The sequence below is a fragment of the Felis catus genome, chromosome C2 (genome assembly GCF_018350175.1).
Source record: "Felis catus isolate Fca126 chromosome C2, F.catus_Fca126_mat1.0, whole genome shotgun sequence".
Classification (NCBI taxonomy): domain Eukaryota; kingdom Metazoa; phylum Chordata; class Mammalia; order Carnivora; family Felidae; genus Felis; species Felis catus.
In genome coordinates, this window is record NC_058376.1 from 98,147,522 (window position 1) to 98,168,414 (window position 20,893).

The window sequence follows — 20,893 nt, forward strand, 5'->3', positions numbered from 1 at the left end:
TGAACCCATGACCATGTTTCCATTGTCTCTCTGGGGGACACTGTCGGATCTAAGTGGTCCTGACACAGCAGGAATGGCTGATGGCTTCTGAACTCGTGGCTTCACTTCCCCATTCTCAAGGAGACTATCCCCACAGGTCACAAGATCAGAAACGCTTCACACACACATCAGTTCCACCAAGGGGAGATGAGGGGCATGTTCTCTCAGCTTGTATCCACACCGGAACAGAATGTTGTAAGACACTATCTTACACTGAGAAATTTGACAGGTTTTAAAGCATAGCTCTGAAGTGATTTTGTAACAGATGACACAAAAGCTCTTTAGACTTTCATAGCCTCACCAGTCTTGAAAGAAAGTAAATTTTGTTTTAAAGTCAGATCAAAACTGAATACAGAATTTGAAAGGCAAGTTGGCTTTGAGGTTGAATACATAGGGTGGGATTAATTTAAATCTGAAAAGCCTTTTTCATCTTGTCTGTAGACCATAGCTAAGGGGGCAAAACCTTCTGTCCATACAAATATTTCACTTAGTGAGATACCTGATTTGAGGCTTATCCTCTTCTGTCTTTTCTTTTGTATCTGGGCTAAATTTGATCTCTCTCTATGGGTCTCCGTATCATTTTTGCAAGAGCCAAACCTAAGCCACCGTCATCTCTAGCAAATTAAGTAACTTGGAGTAAGTTTTTTTTTTCCTATTCTTTGTTCATTTGAAAACGTAATTAACATGGGACCCAATAAGTAATGGCTCTGACATTTTAATCCTTAAATACACTTTTCTATTTTCCAACAGATTCAGCTGAGGTATTTGTTTCCCAAGTCATGCAACACGTTTTTTTTGAGATAAATGAAGATGGGAGCGAAGCTGCGGCATCAACCGGTAGGACAAATGGTTTTGTCGCGAGAAAAGACTCGGGGGAGAATTCGCGACATTAGAGCACTGGCGTTTCTGCATACCCAGATCTCCTGTTTCCCTCCTGCTGTCTAGTATATTATAGGAAGAAAAGAGAAATTGGCTATTTTTGCATCTCTGCAGCCGCAGCTTAATAAAAAAGGGAAGGGAAGGGATTTGGTTAGGAGATGAGGCCCATCTACTGATATTTGCTTATTTGTAAATGGGATTTTACCTGCCAATTAGGAGATAGGACCTGTGGAGGAAACTGTGGGCTGGCTCAACCAAGAAATTCTTATTGTCCAGGAATGCTTACTTTTAAGGGACTGCATTAATTTCATCCTTCTATTACACCAGGCAAGTCCCTACTTTTCTAATATGGTGTTTGTCATTATCTCTATTCCAGTGGCTCTCAAACTTAGCTGCACGTTAGAATCACCTGGAAGCTTTTTAAAATCCTATGCGCAGTCTACCTCCCAAAATAATTAAAGTAGCATCCCTGGAGATGCAGTCCAGACTCTGACATTTTCTTATGTTTCCCTAAGTGGTTTAAATGCGCATCCAAGGTTGAGAACCATTGCTTAACAGTGGCTTCCAGCCACCTGTTACTCCAAGTGTAGTGCATGGACCAGCAACATCAGCATCACTTGGAACTTGTTAGAGATGCAGACCCTGAGGCCCAACCCCAGAACTACTTAATCAAAATCTTTGTTTTCCAAGGTCCCTAGGTGATGTGTGTACACATAACAATTTGAGAACCACTCCTTTTGATGGATTTCCTTGAATTAATGGTCTTTTGAATAATATCTAGGCTGCACACAAGTAATACTCAAAAATCATTGGAGGAAATTTCATTAGAAATGCAAAAGCCACTTTCATGAATGTCTCATAATTCCTGTTTTAATTCCTTAGACTACTCTGATTGTAGTCAATATGTCAAAGACATGCACCCTTTACACCATCTTATTGATAAATTTCTGTACGTTTACATCCATGTCGTTAATTTCTTGGTTAATTTGTAATGCTAGGTAGTGCCAATGGATTTTGATATCTGGGTGGGTCACGCCAGACTCCCACTGCCATTCTGTCATCTCCTGAAGGACTTTGCATCACTGTGCTCAAGGAACGTAGATTGGAAGAGATGGTTTATTTCCATATAGGAGAAATAAATAAGTTGCATTGGATGAAGTTGTTGGCCTATGTAGACAAATTTTCCAGCTGTTTTGACGTAAGAGTCTTTACAGATCATCGCCTGATCCTCTCACTGTATTGGTGAAGAAACAGGCCCACAACGTGAACTGGTTTGCCAACGGTCATACTATTAATTGACAGCAGAGTATGAACTCTAATCAGGTTCCCTGACTTCAAGTTCAGAGCTCTTTCTATCACCCACGGCTTCTAATGTTTAGAGTTCTCTAAGAGGCCATAACGATTACTCGGGGATCAGCAGGCCCCCTGATGTATTACACATCAGAATACGTTTAAATGTGAGCATTTTGACTTTCAGGCATCTGCTCAGTGGATGCTCAAGAACAAAAAAAGCTCAAGCACTCATCCAAATGAGAACGAGAGTGACACTGACTATGCTTTTTTTGTATTCTATCATCAATTCAGACATAATTTGCCTGAATACTTAATTACCTGTATTTGCTGGTAATTTGGGCATCATAACCCTGATATTTCAGGTAGGAGAGTGCCTTGCATTTTGTATTTTGCAATTAATTCTGAAGGGCATCAGAATCAGCCACTTTGTCAGAAGAGTTGTTTTGAGCTGAAGAAAATTGAGAAACAGCACATAAAGAAGAGCTCTCTACTCTCCCCAGATCTGCCGAAAAGCAGGACGTGCGTTTCCTTGTGAAGGTGTCTCTCTTCTCTCCCATATCGGGAGAAGGAGAACAACCTTTACCACAGGACGTGAAAACTGGCACTGAAATCAGTCTGCATAACAAACCTTACTGAATAACCCTCTCATACCATTGATTTCCCCTATGTATTTACCTTCCCACAAGTTATTGCCCCAGAAGCATGCCCCCCTCCTTTTTTTTTTTTTTTTTTTTTTTTTTGGTCTAGTCACTTCTCCACAGTTTGTTAAACAGGTAGATTAGCTCTCAAACCTAACATTTTTGGGAATATTTACTTCTTTTCCGTGAAGCTTCTCTGGGGATATGAAATGAACCATTTTTTCTGTTAATGTCTTTTGTCAGTTTAATTTGCATACCCCAGTCACAGTGTAGAGGATACATTTTTTTTTTCCTTCTCTACCATTATTTTCCAATTCTGATCACTCATGTGGTATTTTTTAATGACTTTTTCATGACTCAGAAAATTGTGTGAAATCATTGCTGTATTGGTAAAGAACACATCTGAATTGAGTGTAGACACAGGAAAAAAAATCCAACCATTTAAATTTACCCACTCTAAATGTTGGCAAATGCTATAATGGAGGCGCCTGATATACATTATTATAGTAAATAATAATTAAAGGCAGCAAATCTCTGTTTCTAATCATATAATAAAAATCCCATACTCATTCACAGTACAAAGCCTAAGAGCTCTGAGCCCACAGAATGATTTTGGAAAAGTTAAAAAAAGAATAAATTTGAATGCAGATGTAATTACCACAAGCCCGAACAACAAAAATAAAGTGCAGACATATCTGGATAGGAATTAAGAGTTAAAACATTATAAGAATAAATCATATAATGTAAATAAAAAGTGAGTGGAAAATTACTGTTTAAAAGAAGAAAATTTTCAGCTGCTTTCACTAAATTGAATCAAGAATCTGGCTTTCTTCTTCATTGAACATAAATGTGAAGTGAGAATAATTCCATGAATAATCCAATATTTGTTCTTCTGCTCTTTGATTTTTAAGTTTATTCTAAATTTCCCTGTATTTTGAAAATGGTTATTTTTCTACACGTTAACTCCTGAAACAAAATGACTTTTCTGTTTACAAAAAAGTATTATGGATATATTTTCTTTACTCATCTTTTAATGTGAACATCTAAATAACTGTTGTCTCTGTTTCATAGGCATGAACATCCCTGTGATCATGAGTCTGGCTCAAAACCAATTTACAGCAAATCGTCCATTTCTGTTTATTGTGAAGAATAGCCCAACAGGTATCTTTTTGAGAATTCTCTGGGACAACTGCTTATGTTAAACAGACCCAGTTCTAGCTGCTATTTAGTTTTTATTTTAAGTTTATTTATTTATTTTGAGACAGAGAGAGAATGTGCCCGAGACAGGGAAAGGCAGAGAAAGAGGGAGAGAGACAATCAGCACAGAGCCTGATATGGGGCTGGATCTCATGAACTGTGAGATCATGCATGACTTGGGCCAAAATTAAGAGTCGAGTAGAGTGCTTAACTGACTGAGCCACCCAGGCGCCCCTAGCTGTTATTTGTAATCTATATATCTGAAATCATTTATTCCTTCAATTTATTAAGTTTATTGCAATTTTTAAATTTATTCCTTCAGTGGCTATTTGTGGAGTGCCTCTTTTATACCAGGTATTTTAAAGGTGACAGGGGCCTAAAAGTGAGAGTAATAGCTGCCAACACAGCTATTAAATATGGTAGCCATTTTAAATCCCCATCTCTAAAGCTAACACCATTCCAGTAGCTTAGATATTTGACAAATAACAACACAGAAGCTCAGAGAGAGGTTATATAATTTGTCTAAGGTCATATAGTTGAAACACAGCAGAGGGAAAATAGCACCTGTTTGTCTCAGAAGGTAACTCTCTGTGATGTTACAACAGGAGTAGAAATTGGGAGTTGCACAGTTGCGAAGGTTTCAGAGGTAGATTCCTAAAGAAGTGACTAGCTATGGGCTCTAAGTGGGAGGGAGAGGTCACATATATGCAAATATATGCAAATACATACAAATCTCCAATGTGGGCTGTTGGTGAAAGATGATGCAGTTATAGTTACAAAAGGTAGAGGTAGTAGTGGATTGGATTGCATTTGACACAATGGTAACAGGTGGAGTATTTGGCCAAGGGCTCTGCACACAATGTCAGTATCCCTAGAGACTGACAGTGTGAACGTGGGTGTCAGAGTGGGCTCAAGTCCCAGCTCTGTTAACTAATAGTTGTAAGACAAGTCAATTAAACCTCCTAAGCCATATTTTCTTCACCTCCAATTTAAACAGAATATTAGTACTCATCTCCTAGAGTGAAGTAAAAGAATATATGAAGCCTGTAACACTATGCCTGACACATAGTGTTCATTATGAATAAATCAATAAATATAAATGAGTGAATGATTGACTACATGAAAGAAGGAAGGAAAATGGAAAAGTTGCTTTTTAAAATTGTTATATGGAAAAGAGACATAGTTAATTTCAGATCTGAATCTGTTAGGTTAGCTCATGATGGTGCTCATGCTATTGACCCCCTAAAGGATATACTAGTGTCTTTTTTTAGGCTCCATGAAACCAATGCTGAGTGACCCTTTCGAAAGTTATATCTTGGAAACAGTGAGGCAGTTTTAGATTTGCTGAGATTGCATTAACACAACTTCAATTCCAGTGGATGGGTCAGTGTTAAAAGATATTCTGAGAATGTCATTTGATCTATACATCTTTAACCTTTGGATAACTCTAATTTCTTACAATTAGTATGTAATTGTTAAGTATGGAGAACAGAAAGAAATGGAGCGGCATTGGACATCAGTGCATAAGGAAATAATTTAGAATAATGATGTTTGACTCTCAGTTTTCTAAGTTGAAGAACAAAGGCCATGTAATTGCTATCTGTTAAGCAGCAATGAAAATTCAAAACCCCAAATAATCCATTTATTTATTTATTTGTGATAATGCTTAACCATCAGACCTTAATGACAATTTCTACTGTTTTGTGATCTTTATTGTAATGAGACTTTCTAAACTAGGGTTACTCCCTTAAAGTATTGTTTGAAATGAATAGCGACTCATTCATCGGAGGCTGTAAATTGTTGCCATATAAAATGTAGATTGGGCTATTATGTTAAGACAATATACATTCAGTGATTTATTTATTTTCCTCTCACAAATGAACTGAGGAAATCATTGAGGTTGATGAAAATGGTGCCTTAGCATAGCATAGTAAACTACTAAGTGGCTTAACACTTTATATAAAATATGTTCATTTGATGATTTCTGAAGTATGAGGGATGGATGATTTTAGATTTAGTGCAAATCAATTTTTATCTAGATTTAATATTTTCTTTCATTCAAACAGTCCTCTTGTGCAAAATACAAACATTATTTGTATTTTTCTATCATGTTCGTCTTATATTTCAGTATATTCACCCGAAGCTCCTATTAAGCCAAACTTGCAGGGAAACGAAGAACACTTTTTCTTCTTTTAGGCTGAGGGTGTAGGCCAATGTTAGAGACTTTCAGAAGAAAATTGTGAAAGATGCTACACGAAATGTGCCATTTCTTAGAGAGTGAATGATGATTCTGAAACTGACAGTACTCCACACACAATAAAAAAATATGTATGTATACATATATATGTACATACATATATATGTATGTATACATATATATATATATATATATATATATATATATATATATATAGTGTGTTTACAATTCTTTCGGGTTTTGTGTTTGAAGAAGCAGACTGAAGGATATCTATTAAGAAATCCTTCTTCTGCCTTTGGTTATGCTATTGTACTTAGTATTGTATTAGGTGGTAAAAGTTGTTTCTATCTGATGGAGATGTATGAATATATTGATTAAATATGGGGGACACCTCTTTGAGAAGGGGGACTGTAGAGAAAAATGGAAACAATAATTTCTGTTTCAGCCTACCTCTAGATCCATTCCTGTTATGTCCGGGAAGAGTTTGCTAATCCATCCAGTTTAGTGGAGAGTAGATAGGTGACTGCATATGGACTCCATTCAAACTGTGGTTCTCCGTGGTCAAAGAAACAGATCAAAAAGGCTAGGACAAATGGCTTTTATGTAATGTCTTCTGCTTCTGAGCATTTAAAATTTTAAACAATTGTCTTCAATTATGAGGTTAGTTTCCATAAAAGTGACTTTAAAAATATCTAAACAATTCCAATAAGCATTTTAATGCCGTAGAGTTATAAAGATACAACCATCATTGCTGATTCCTATTGTCACAAAATCCTGGGAAAGTTATTTATGTGTCTCCATCTATTTGAAAAACAGGAGTATTTGTTTTCTTTTTATTGGAGTTATTTTGAGATTTTTGAGGCAAAGTATTATTGATTATAATCATAAAAAGAAAAAATCTGATGGAGATTATGTCTATTTCTTTTTTTTTAATTTTTTTTTCAACGTTTATTTATTTTTGGGACAGAGAGAGACAGAGCATGAACAGGGGAGGGGCAGAGAGAGAGGGAGACACAGAATCAGAAACAGGCTCCAGGCTCTGAGCCATCAGCCCAGAGCCTGACGCGGGGCTCGAACTCCCGGACCGCGAGATCGTGACCTGGCTGAAGTCGGATGCTTAACCGACTGCGCCACCCAGGCGCCCGAGATTATGTCTATTTCCATGTTATTGGCTCTTCTAAGAGTGACTGTCTTTGGACTGAACACTAGGGTTAATGAAAACTATTATTTCAAATACATTTCAGTATAATTTTCATTAGCTTTAAACTTATGTAAAATTTATTTTATCACTTTTGAAATTCATATTTATTTGTTTTCTTCTCTCTCTCTCTCTCTCTCTCTCTCTATGTAATTTATTTTCAGGTTAGCTAACATACAGTATGTATAGAGTGTGCTCTCGGTTTTGGTGATAGAGTCTCGGGATTCATCACTTACATATAACACCCAGTGCTCATCCCAACAAGTGCCCTCCTCAATGCCCATCACCCATTCCCCCCCTCCTCCCCCCATCAACCCTCAGTTTGTTCTCAGTATCCAAGAGTCTCTTATGATTTGCCTCCCTCTCTGTTTGAAACTATGTTTCCCCTTCCCTTCCCCCATGGTCTTCTTTCAAATTTCTCAAGGTCCACATATGAGTGAAAACATGATCTTTGTCTTTCTCTGACTTATTTTACTTAGCATAATACCCTCCAGTTCCATCCACGTTCTTGCAAATGGCAGGATTTCATTCTTTCTCATTGCCAAGTAGTATTCCATTGTATATATAAACTACATCTTCTTTATCCATTCATCAGTTGATGGGCATTTGGGCTCTTTCCATAATTTGGCTATTGTTGAAAGTACTGCTATAAACATTGGGGTACATGTGCCCCTGTGCATCAGCACACCTGTCTGGATAAATTCCTAGTAGTGCTACTGCAGGATCATAGGGTAGTTCTATTACATATGTCTGTAAGGAACGTAAAAGTCAAGGCAACGCTTGGCACTGATCCATTCAAGCCACTTATCTTACCCTAGTTTATTTTTTTTTATTTTTAATTTTTTTCAACTTTTATTTATTTTTGGGACAGAGAGAGACAGAGCATGAACGGGGGAGGGGCAGAGAGAGAGGGAGACACAGAATCGGAAGCAGGCTCCAGGCTCTGAGCCATCAGCCCAGAGCCTGATGCGGGGCTCGAACTCACAGACTGCGAGATCGTGACCTGGCTGAAGTCGGACGCTTAACCGACTGCGCCACCCAGGCGCCCCAATCTTACCCTAGTTTAAAAGAAAAGTGAATGGGTTTTTGATACATCTTGTATTTCTACTTTGTCCTCTAGTTCTTAGTTCCCTTTCACCTGCAAACACAGAACAGCTGGACTCAGGTGTTTACATGTGTGCTGTGTACAATATCACCCTAGTGAGGATTTGAAAGCACTAGACAATAGAAAATATTGTCTTTTGCAGTAAGTTTTGATTCTGAGCTGAAGGAAGACATCTGAGAAGCTGCACTCTTAACCTTAAAGACTTACGTTACATGTATAAAAAGATGACTGCAAATGCCTTAAATTAAAACCTCCACCATGCTCGTCACCATTTCATTATATTATGTTTGCCTGAGTCTCTATATTTAGAAGAATACCTCTCCGCCACTTTATTTTTGCCTTCCTGTATGAAAAACAGGACTAATGCATTTTCCATGACAAGCTGTTGTCGGTGTTAATTTACTTCATAAATTACCAGAAAATGATTAATACTTATATAATTACATATTTTAGACAAAGGAGAGGGTTTCGCTGTTCGACATGGTCTATTTATCTTATAGATAAATAAAATATTAAATGATTTGTTAAAATATTCAGAAAGACTAATTATTATCAACTTTTTTCTCCAGTAGTTCCTAGGTTTTTTTTTTCTTTTCCTAGACTCAATTTTATTTATGGGAAAGGTGACAAATCCTGACACCCAAAAGATGAAGGCAAGAGATTTGGATTCACTGTGAATGAAAAACACAGCCTCAGAATATAAGATGATTCCTGAAAAATAGTTGATCAGCAAAATAGCATCATCTTGCAAATACTTCCTACACATCTTTTTCTGTTTTAACTGTATCTGTATTAATCTGTACTAATACAGACATGTACTAATGAATAAAGGAAATTATTAATAAATGAAATTGTGCATTTAATGTTTCTGGTCTTTCTGTATGTTTTATAAAGTCTATATGAATCAAAAGTGGAGAACTTACATAAAATGTTAGTGTGTTAGAACAATCTCATCAAATTTCTATCTTAGATATCAAAGTCTCTGTATTCCTCAAAAACTGACCATATGACCTCCAGGCACAGCAGCGTTATCCAGACCATGTAGAAGTAAGGTCAAGAGAGAGAGTGGGCCTGGTGTGTGTCTCTACAGGTGCCATTTAAGGTACAGAGATCTAGTATCTATGACTGTAGATGCACTTTAAGTATTTTGCTAATCTTAATCTTGGTTTTTTTTTCAGTTTTTATTTTAATTCCAGTTAGTTAACATACAGAGTTGTATTAGTTTCAGGTGTTCAAATAGTGATTCAACAATTCCATACATCACCCAGTGCTGGTCATGAGAAATCCACCCCTTAATCCCCATTACATATTTTACTCATCACCTCACTCACCTCCCTTCTGGTCACTATCGGTTTGTTCTCTATAGTTGAGTCTATTTCTTGGTTTGTCTCTCTCTCTATGTGTCTCTTTCTTCCTCTCTTTTAATGAATGGATAAAGATGTGAGATATATCTATACATAAGATAGGTAGATAGATAGATACATAGATAGATAGATATAGATATAGATATAGATATAGATATAGATATAGATGTAGATAGTGGAGGAATATTATTCAGCCATACAAAAAATGAAATCTTGCCATTTGCAATGACATGGATGGATCTAGAGAGTATAATGCCAGGTGAAATGCGTCAGTCAGAGAAAGACAAATACCATATGATTTCACTCACATGTGGAATTTAAGAAACAAATGAGCAAAGAGAAAAATCTTAATTGTAAGTCCATGTATTACATTTACTATTTGCCATTGTTTCAATACCTTTTGGGGGTATATCAATTTTTTTCTTCTGATTTATGCTTTAAACATGTATAAGAAAGTAAAATAATGAGAACTTTTATAAAATTTTCCTATGCATGAAAGTGGCAGCTAAATTAGTGTGATTTAGGGAAGCTGACCTTCCAAGATTTTGTAACACTGAATGACAGATGTATTAGGGCCAAGATTGTAATCTATAAAGATTAAATGCAGAACCCTTTCTCTGCCTACTCTCAAATGTCAGATCCAAATATTCAAAACAATGCTACATTCCAATGATTTACTAGAACAAGTTTCATTGTTTTTCCATTTTGATGTTAATACTGTAAAGTGTCCTTTTGTTTGTTTGTCTAGGCAGCTCTTGGTAGAGAATTTAATGATAATGGCAACCCATTGTTGAGCCTAATCACCTGTTAGGCACCGAAATAGGTATTTTATCTACATTATGTTAAACATACTAAAAACCCTGTGGAATAATGTTACCCATGTTCCAGATGAGAAAATGGAGGCTCCAAGCCAGCATATAAATTAGTCACAGAAATAAAGCAAATAAATATGGTGGCCTTTAAGTATTTCCAAGTTTGAAGACAAGAGTATCTGAACTAGAAGCTTGTGACCATAATCACTGAGTCATATTCCCTTCTACATAAGTCCTTCCAAGTAGTACAGATCTTCCCCCTAAAACATTGTGCTGACTAGTCTCCGAAGTCTAGGTTTCTATCTACAGAAGAATCTAGAACAATACTCAAGACATTATAAAGACAACTTTATAATTAATTATGATTGCGTAAAACTATAACATAATTGCAAGCAATGTTCCTTTTTCTAGACTGTCAACTTGAGCTTACTTAACCTATAGCACAGTAAATGCTAATCTATATGTTAATGATATGCCACAAATTTGTTGCTCATCACGGAGCTGGTTTAAAAATATGCTTCCTCGATTAAGGAAGAAGAGGGTAATAAGCTGTTAGAGGACAGTGGTTGCCTTCAGGTCTGTCCACATTCCTGTTTCCTTTGGATGGTGTGAGCCTTAGGATCCTCTTCCATGTGTAACATGTCAGGTTGCTCTGGAGATTGATCTGTTCTTTCCAGAACTATTAACTGAGTTTCCACCCTGTTCCAGGCACTGCTCTGGGTACCAGGGATATACTAGTGAACAAATCTACCGGGGTCTCTGCCTTCATGGAGCTGACATTTTACTGATGGCAGAAAACAATAACCAGTGAACAAATAAAACAGGGTAAGGAAATAAGGGTTTTATAAATGAGACTATGTAATAAGTTGACTGCCCAAGTTTTAAGTTAAGTAGATATTTTCATAATATGTTTCTAATGTATTTGCTTTTCTTGAATAAGATCTGCCAAATATCTGCCTCAGGTTCCCTCCTATGGAGCCTGATTTTGCACTGTCAAATGTTTTTCTTCACTGATTTCATGCTCTGCATCTGGTAGGTGTTACTTGGGTTTCAAAAGGAGAGCATTTAAGCTCCTTATAGAAGAAGGAGTAGCTTTCTGGTGTGGATTCAAGCTGAAAATCCTCTCTTTCCCCACTTCCAGGTTCAAGAAACATAGTTGCCATAGCACTTTCAAGATTAAAACCTGTAATCTTTACCTTCAGGGAAATTAACTCAGTAGTTATTATAGGTCCATATCACAAAGGTTAGAAATTTCTGGAACATATTTATAAAATATAAATATATATATATTAAATAACATAAGTATGAAATCATTTTCTTTGCCAAGCTATATACAATCTTTAAGATTCACAACAGTCCATAGTCTATGTGGGATAAAAATATTGTCAAATAAATACCCCTTGAAAAAGTCTAATGCATCACATACATATCACATATACATTTTTTTTTTCCTCCTTGAGGCAAAATGGCCATAGTAGTATTTGGGGGGAACTTTGGAATTGGGTTTCTTGACTTCACATAGTTATAATTCATGGTATATTTTAGGGTGAAGAGTATACTATATCGGGCAGTGGGACCTAGGGGTCAAAGACCTGAGATTTCTGTTTTGGGGTGAGATTTATAGAATTTCATAAACTGCGTAATAATGATCTGGAAAACTTGAAATACACAGAAAAATTAGGCAGATTTCATTAGAAGTCAGTGATTTGGACTTCTGGAAATAAGGTATTTTCTCACTGGATAGCCTCAAGACCATTGAGATACACCCAGTGTGCGGCTGACCCCTGAGCTGGGGATCCTGAGACTGACTCCATGCATAGGATGGAAAAGTGGGCCTCCTATAATCTGTTTGTAAAGCAGGTTTTTTGTTGTTGTTTCTGTTGTTGTTGTTGTTGTTGTTGTTGTTGTTTTCCCCCCTGCATTTCTCTTTTTCTGGCTTCATGTGTGATCAACTCTAAATAAAGTCTGAAATTCTAGAGGTCAAAACCTGTTTTTTTTTCTTTCTCTTTTTGATGCTGATGGTATAATATAAAGGAAATGAAAGATGAGACATTTTTCACTTTCTAAAATTGTATTTTTAGCTTGCCACCTACCTCAATTCTCTGGGGCTTCAATGTCCTCACCAGTACTGTGAAGGGTTGGACAAATCTTATTTTAAGTCTTTATTCCAAAGTCCTATGTTTGTAAATCTTAGACTTCTCAGTGAAGACACATTTCTGGAATAATGTCTTTTGATCATCATTGTCCACAAGCGGTTAGAGTTTTCATAAAACAAAAATTCCAGAATGTGCCTCTCACTAGGATCTTGCTCTGTTACCTTGTCCTTAATGTATTTACAGTTGTCTATTTATAGGTTTGAGATTCAATTTTTTTTTCTTAATGTTTTTATTTATTTTTGAGACAGAGAGAGACAGAGCATGAGCAGGGAAGGGGCAGAGAGAGAGGGAGACACAGAATCGGAAGCAGGCTCCAGGCTCTGAGCCATCAGCACAGAGCTCGATGCAGGGCTTGAACTCACAGACTGTGAGATCATGACCTGAGCCGAAGTCAGATGCTCAACCAACTGAGCCACCCAGGCGCCCCAAGATTCAATTTTTAAAAACAGAATACATATAAAACATTTTACTCTTGTGGCAGAGACCTGTATCTGGTGATTTTTTAAAGTCTATTTATTTAGTTTTGAGGGGGAGAGGAGGGGCAGGGAGAGTGAGAGAGAGAGAAACAGAGAATCCCAAGCAGGCTCCCCATTGTCAGTTTGAAGCCCAGTGCAGACTTTGAACTCACGAAACATGAGATCGTGACCTGGGCCAAAATCAAGAGTCGAACATTTAACCGACTGAGGTGCCCTAGTGAAGATTTTTGACCATGACTTCCTTAGTGTAGAGCTATTGCTGGACAGTGGTGGACGAGCTGGGGACCACATTTCATCCATCATTGTATTTATCTGAGTGGGCCCTTGCCATTGGTTCCCACCCATGGAATTTGAGTGGAGGTGAGTGTTTCACTTGTGAGCCCAAATGATTAAGAAGCAAGTGCCCCTCTTTCACTGCTCTCTTTTGTACCATCTAGACCTCAATGCTGAAGATGTCAAGCGCTGACCCTGGGGGCTTTACTTAGGTGACAGAGCCTTTGTTAGCCTGGGTGCCTCTGTTACTGTGTGTTGCAGATCCTCTCTGCTGCCCAAGCAACCAGGAACACCCACTGGTATTGCAATGTGACGTGAACAAGAGTTACAGTCTCACTGACATTGAAGGGGTTGTTAGTGACAATAGTAAGTTAATTTGGTATTTTTAATGGGGTGTTTCCATAACAAGACCCAAAGTATGTGGAACAATTTGAAGTTGATAGCAGCAGCAGCAGCAACACAAACACAGCAGGCTGGAAGGCGGGAAAGTTTGTTAACCTGTGGAAATATTTAGTACAATGGTTGCTTGTAATAACTTCAAAAGTAGACCATGTGTATACTGACCCAACAGCCAGCCAGAGACTACATTCACATCTCTCTTAAACTTGGTAGACTGCTTGGTCTATTCTCAGCATATAGAATATGGGCAGAAATGCCATGTGTTACTTCTTTTTTTTTTTTTTTTTAAACGTTTATTTATTTATTTATTTTTGGGACAGAGAAAGACAGAGCATGAACGGGGGAGGGGCAGAGAGAGAGGGAGACAAAGAATCGGAAACAGGCTCCAGGCTCCGAGCCATCAGCCCAGAGCCCGACGCGGGGCTCGAACTCCCGGACCGCGAGATCGTGACCTGGCTGAAGTCGGATGCTTAACCGACTGCGCCACCCAGGCGCCCCTGCCATGTGTTACTTCTGGTTGCGGTAGTTACAAAGCAAGTTTCTCTCCTTTTCTTTCTCTTCCATCCACTCTGCTGGCTGTATATCAACACTGTATATGACCATGAAAGTCTTATAAGACATCTGGAAGATGGCAGAGGCTCCATCAGCCTGGGTTTCTGAATGATTGCATGGATCACATCTGTCTTATCCTCTGCTGCCAGCACTGACCATGGATTGCCACACTGGACTCTACTGGGAGCAAGAGATACACCATATAGTGTAAGCCATAGGAACTAGGTAACTAGGTATTTCACTCCGTGAAATAATACAACTTTGTTCTTAACACATGTTTTCCATGGATTAGCCCGTGGTGTATGCTTTCTCATCCTGGTGCCTGACACCTGGTAAAGTTCTGGAATGCTATTGCAATTTTCTTAGTTCTGTGAAAGAACTTCAGGATTGATGTTCCAGTGAATTTTGCCATGCAAATTGCTCAGTGTCATAGTAAAAATATATCTTCATCAAAAGAGAGGCAAGGATGTAAAATTCAGAATGGGGTGCTTTGCCGACTGCTACACAGCTGTCTTGAATGAGACCCTTTCCATAATAAAAAAGCAAAAAAGCAGCCTTTAACTTCTAGTTACTGTGTGTGTGTGTGTGTGTGTGTGTGTGGCAGAGGTGGGGAGCTAAAGGTTGAGGGTATCTTCTTTAAAGCTTTGTCCTAAACAGACTTCTGACTGATATAAAAATTATACCTACTTGTAAGGGATGAGGGCACAGGCTTGCGAATGATCTTTAAAAGCATGTTCTCAATGCTTCACAGAAAATGAGAGAAGAAAAGCTGCTCTGAGGAATTCTCCATAGACATTTGTGGAGACCAAAACAGATTTTTCTTTTGGATTATATATGCATATTAAATTTGAAGTATTTGTGTACCATTATTCATATCCTTATGTCCATGAAAGTATACAAAGACAAATTGGGGCCAGTTAAGTTCCTATTTAGTAATTAACTACAGCTTACATTTATAGAGATCTTACTGTCACTGAGAAGTGCATATACGGTATTTTATGCGATCCTCCTATCTCTGTCCCACCCTTTATAAAATGAGAAATTTGGAATCAAAAGGTGAAGAAACTTTGCTCTAGGATACTCATGGAGTATAAATGGTAGAATTAGTACCTGAACTCTGATTCTCTGACTCCAGATCCCACCTCTTAGTCGCTAAGCCAGCAATTCTCATACTTTAACGTGCATCAGATTCACCTGGAGGGCTTGTTAAAACAGACTGGGCTCCACCTCCGAAGCTTCTGATTTGGTAGGTCTTGGTTGGGTCCTAAGGATTTGCATTTCTAACAAGTTTCCAGGTGATTCTGATGCTTCCGCTCAGGAAAGCTACTCTGTGAACCCCTGAAATAAGGTAGACTGCTTCTCTTCTGTGAAGGTTTCTTTGCTAATGTTCAGAATAATCTGATATTCAATAAAACAGTATAGAAGCTACAAAAATACAAGATTCAGTGAAGAAAGAGGCCAATGAGAAAAGATTATATTAAAAATTCAAATAAAAAAGGTAAGTGAGGGGTGCCTGGGTGGCTCAGTTGGTTAAGCATCCAGCTCTTGATTTCAGCTCAGGTCGTGGTCTCACGATTTGTGAGTTCAAGCCCCCCATCAGGCTCTGTATTGACATCGTGGGGCCTGCTTGGGATTCTGTCTCCTTTTCTCTCTGCCCCTCCCCTGCTTGCTCTCTCTCTCTCCGTAACTCTCAAATTAAAAAAAATAAACTTAAAAAAAGTAAGTGAATTATAAAGATGATGTCTCCTTATTGCATTAAGAATAAAGCAAGACTCTGCAGCCAATATTCAAGTCTTCCATAATTTAATCCCACATTTCTAGACTAATCTTTACTCACCTGGTGCTTGGTTATGCAGCACATCTCCAATCTCTCACTTTGGGTGGGTGACTGTTAAATCTGCTTCCTCTACCTGGAAATGTTTTCTTTTTTTTTTTTTTTAATTTTTTTTTTCAACGTTTATTTATTTTTGGAACAGAGAGAGACAGAGCATGAACGGGGGAGGGCAGAGAGAGAGGGAGACACAGAGCCGGAAACAGGCTCCAGGCTCCGAGCCATCAGCCCAGAGCCTGACGCGGGGCTCGAACTCCGGGACCGCGGGATCGTGACCTGGCTGAAGTCGGACGCTTAACCAACTGCGCCACCCAGGCGCCCCTGGAAATGTTTTCTATCCCCTCCTGCAAAATGTCTGTCAAAGGTCTAATTTTGCTTCAAGACCTAGTTCAAGTATTTCCTTTCCTAAAAATGTCATCCACGTTTCTCTCAATTGCTACTTCTTTCCACTAACTCTCCCCTTATATCATAATAGTCCACCATCATGGAACAGCAGGCCCAGGAAGAATGGCATAGTTTTAATTGTACCATAATGGAGTCTTATTCATCTTTATGTTTCCCATAGGACCTAGGACTCTGTTGTATTCTGGCAGTTGCTCAATGAGGAGACCTCGAACTGAAATAAATAAAGAACTTTGTTAGAGCCAACAATTCAGGTATGTTTGCCTTATCAGTCTATATGAGGTCCCCAAAGTTGTAGATGATTGTATACAGTAAGATGTGTTTTAACTGTAATAGTGACAAGAAAAAGTGGCCTAAGATGACAAAAGTTTATTTCTCTTTCAAGTAAAAGAAGTTCGGAGCTTGCCAATTCATGGTTAAGATAGGGGTTCCATGGCTTTATCTCTATGGTATTGTGTCTTAGCTCAGGCTGCTACAACAAAATGTCATACACTGGGCAGGGCGGTGGTTAAACACATTTAATTCTGACAGTTCTGGAGGCTGAGAAATTCACCATCAAGGTGTCTTCTTTGGTAATGTGATTCTGTTCTCTACCGGCTTTTAAGTAATTTTATTAGAACATGCTGTGGTTGTATTTTCACTGTGTTTATCCTGCTTGGGGTTGTTGTCCTTATTGGACCGATCAGCTAAGAGTTAATATCAGATTTGAACATTTTTGGCCATTATTCTTCAAAAACCATTTTCTTTCCTCTCTCCACTTCTGTACTGGAATTACAGGCATGGTAGACTGTATCACATCCCTCCACAGGACACTACAATGTTCACGTTTTTCTGCAGGCACTGGTTTGCATAGTTTCCATTGTAATGTCTTTGAGTTCATTAATCTTTTCTTCCATAGATTCTAATCTTCACTGAGTTCTATCCAGTAAGATTTTTCATTTTAGATATATTTTTTAACTCTAGAAGTTTCATTTAAAAAATATCTTCCATTTTCCTCCTAATTTTATTTAGGTTTAATATTTAATATACTTATTTAAAATCTTGAATGTATTTTCATAGCTGTTTTAAGTCCTTGTCATCTAAATCTATAATCACTGTTGTTTGGAGGTCTGTTTTTTTATTGATTGATTTTCCTTTTACTTATGGATCACATTTTCTGCTTTTTTTTTTTTTTTTTGCATTTGTAGCACTGTGATTGGATGCTGGGCACTGTAATTGTTGTTAGTATGTTGCTGTGATTCTGGATTTTGTTGTCTGACTTTAAAGAGAATTGAATTTTATTTTAACAGTCATAAAATTACTTGTAGGTCAGATTGATCTTTTTGAGATCAAAGACAGAAAATTCAACTAGATACAGATGATAATAACATGAAAGTGGAGAATATGATTTGTATAAAGAAGGGTTCAGTCTTGAAAGAACTTCTGGAAACTGCTGACCAATTGCTTTTTCTGCTGGTTGTTAAAGTCATTATAAATATTTACATATTTAATTCTATATCCTCATTTTCTTTCCTTGTCTTTACCATGCCATCACTTCTTGGAAGAAAGAAGCAAAAATATGCAACTTGGTAGTGAAAGTATAGATACATATTCTCTCCCATTGCCTTGTGCAATGATTTGTTGCAGTTGAGGCAGCCTCATCCTTAACTTGATTTCCTTACTTTCATATCACCTTGAAGGGTTATACACGTGCATCCTGGAGAACAAGGAGATAACTTTAGATATCTTTGTAAATATTGAATTTAGCATGGAGATAATCATTTAAGAATAGATGGAATATGATTAAGTGAGTTCTGCTCTGGTGCCTTTTCAAAAGATTATAAGAAGAACCTTTTATTTGATCAAATTATCTAGAGATTATGGAAGAAAGAATTTAAAAGTTGATGTGTTTGAGCATTCTCAGATATACCAAATCACAGCATATATTCTCAGCATACATTCTCCTCCTTTTAGAGATTTGTAGAATTCTGTGATTTGAATTTGACTAGTATATTTACTTACATACTTATTATACCAGTAGGTTAGGATAAAAATATATCAAAACTAAAAAAATGCTGAAAACATCCATTTCTATATGTAGGTGTTCAAAGGAAAAAGTAATGTTAGTCATCTAAGGCATTTAAGTAAGTCACTTACTAATTTATTCATTCTACCTACATGATGATGAAAAGTTAACAGAGCAGGTTACCATAGGAATTTAAGCTTTTTCAGATTCAATTTAAATTTCCCCAAAGTATTTTATGTGTCAGCAAAATTAAAATAAGAATGAGATTTTCCCTTCAGAAGTTATTGGTATAGGATGCCCCAAATATGTGAATTTGGTTGGTTCAGCTAAAAGCCACAACAAAAAGGTATTTTTTGTTAAAATATTTAGTTGTTTACTTCTTGATTGTTAGGTTAATGTTGCAATTGTATAATTTGTAGCAATACTTCTCCAAGTGGCTGAGACTCTATGAAGTCAAACTATTTTCGTAATAATATCATGAAGCTATTTGCCCATTTCACTCTAAGTCTCTTATGAGTATACAGCAAAGCTTCCATGGGCTATAATATGTATGCCATTGCAACAGATTGAACAAAGAGGCAGGTATAAGGCTATTGATGTCATCAGTTAATAAAGGCATAAAAGAAATATGAAAAATATAAAGACATACTACTCTTCTCTGAAACTCTATTTCAAATTGGAAAATGCAGTTTTTAAAATAAAAATATATTATTTATGTAAATGTGTAATAATTTTATTACTGCCATTTTTAAATGAATTTATTTTTAAGTGCTCAGTTTTATTTCCTAAGATGACAAATATCTAGCTCTTTGGTATGCTAAACGATTAAGTATGGAAAGATTTCTTCAGACCAAAAAGTTTGAGAACCCCTAGTATATATTTATATAGGCCATAATAGCATAAGACAGTTAAGCATTAAACAACAACAACAAAAAATCTAGGTGACTAATGAGAGGGAGATGGGGAAGCATGAGTCTGGGAAAACAGGAGTATATGACACTGTGAAAAAGACACATCACAGTCAGAGATATGGTCACAATGTGGATAACTATTTCAAGTATTACAGTCCCTCCCCAATATTTTTCTCACATCAGAAAAGGAAACAGAATAGCTCTAAAGTCTTTTACATGACAGAACAGATGTACTATAGAGCAGAATATAGCCGTAGGGAGCTGTATCTATGGAGAATCAACGTAAATTAAAAAAACAAAACAAAACAAAAAACCATCCATATGTGTGTGGATATGTGTGTGTGTGTGTGTGTGTGTGTGTGTGTGTGTAGATTGATCTACTATCTATCTATCTATCTATCTATCTATCTATCTCCCCCTCCTGAGAAATTAGAAAATAGAAAATGTTTTTTAACAGAACATGCATTAAGAGAAAAGCAAAACTCATTTCTATTTTCCCAGTGTTTGCAGAGATCTTTGCAAGGTAAATGAGAAATTCATGAAATTCAAGTAATGTTTAGTCAAGGCTCTTTGGCTATAGAAATCTACCATGCTGAAACAGCAAAGGGGATTTATTTGAGAATACAAGGATATTTTGGTTACCCAGGGAGAAACTGCACCCAAGTTTCTGGAGGGACCAGAACACAGAAGTGACCAACATCAAATCTTCAGGACGTTATTAAATTATTCTCCTTCCTTTTAAAACATTATGGTTCCACATCTTTGCTTCTCTCTGGGATCCTAATAAATTCATGTGTCTGTAGATTGGTGTTTGTGCTGTCTCATGCATGTGGTTAAATAGGTCTCACATAAATTCTCATGTTTACAAGCCAAGCCATCATCATTTTAGTCCAATTCCAAATGCTTAGAATAATCTGGTTGGCCCAGTTTAGGTCATATGCTGAGCTCTGCTCAGGATAGTTATTGTCTAGAGTTAGTTACGAGCTGCTGCTCATGAAAGAATGTTAGCTCTCAGAAAAGTGCCTTATAAACTGGACAAACACTGCCTTTCAGCGGAAATGAGATATGTAAATATATCTAGCAGATTTCTACTTATCTCTAGGAAACTTAGTTACCCTACTCAGTATTTCAGCCAATCACTCAGGCAATCACAGTGCCTCATGATT

At 37.2% G+C, this 20,893-nt stretch overlaps 1 protein-coding gene across 1 annotated transcript in view; it reads left to right on the forward strand.

The window, feature by feature from the left end:
* Positions 1-9,409, forward strand: part of SERPINI2 (serpin family I member 2) — a 34,997-nt gene extending 25,588 nt beyond the window's left edge. The window contains exons 7-9 of the mRNA XM_003991936.4: positions 790-876; positions 3,921-4,010; positions 9,147-9,409. Of these exons, the coding sequence (XP_003991985.1) occupies positions 790-876; positions 3,921-4,010; positions 9,147-9,223 (254 nt within the window). The 3' untranslated portion in view covers positions 9,224-9,409. The remainder of the gene's footprint in view (positions 1-789; positions 877-3,920; positions 4,011-9,146) is intronic.
* Positions 9,410-20,893: the final 11,484 nt, after the last annotated feature.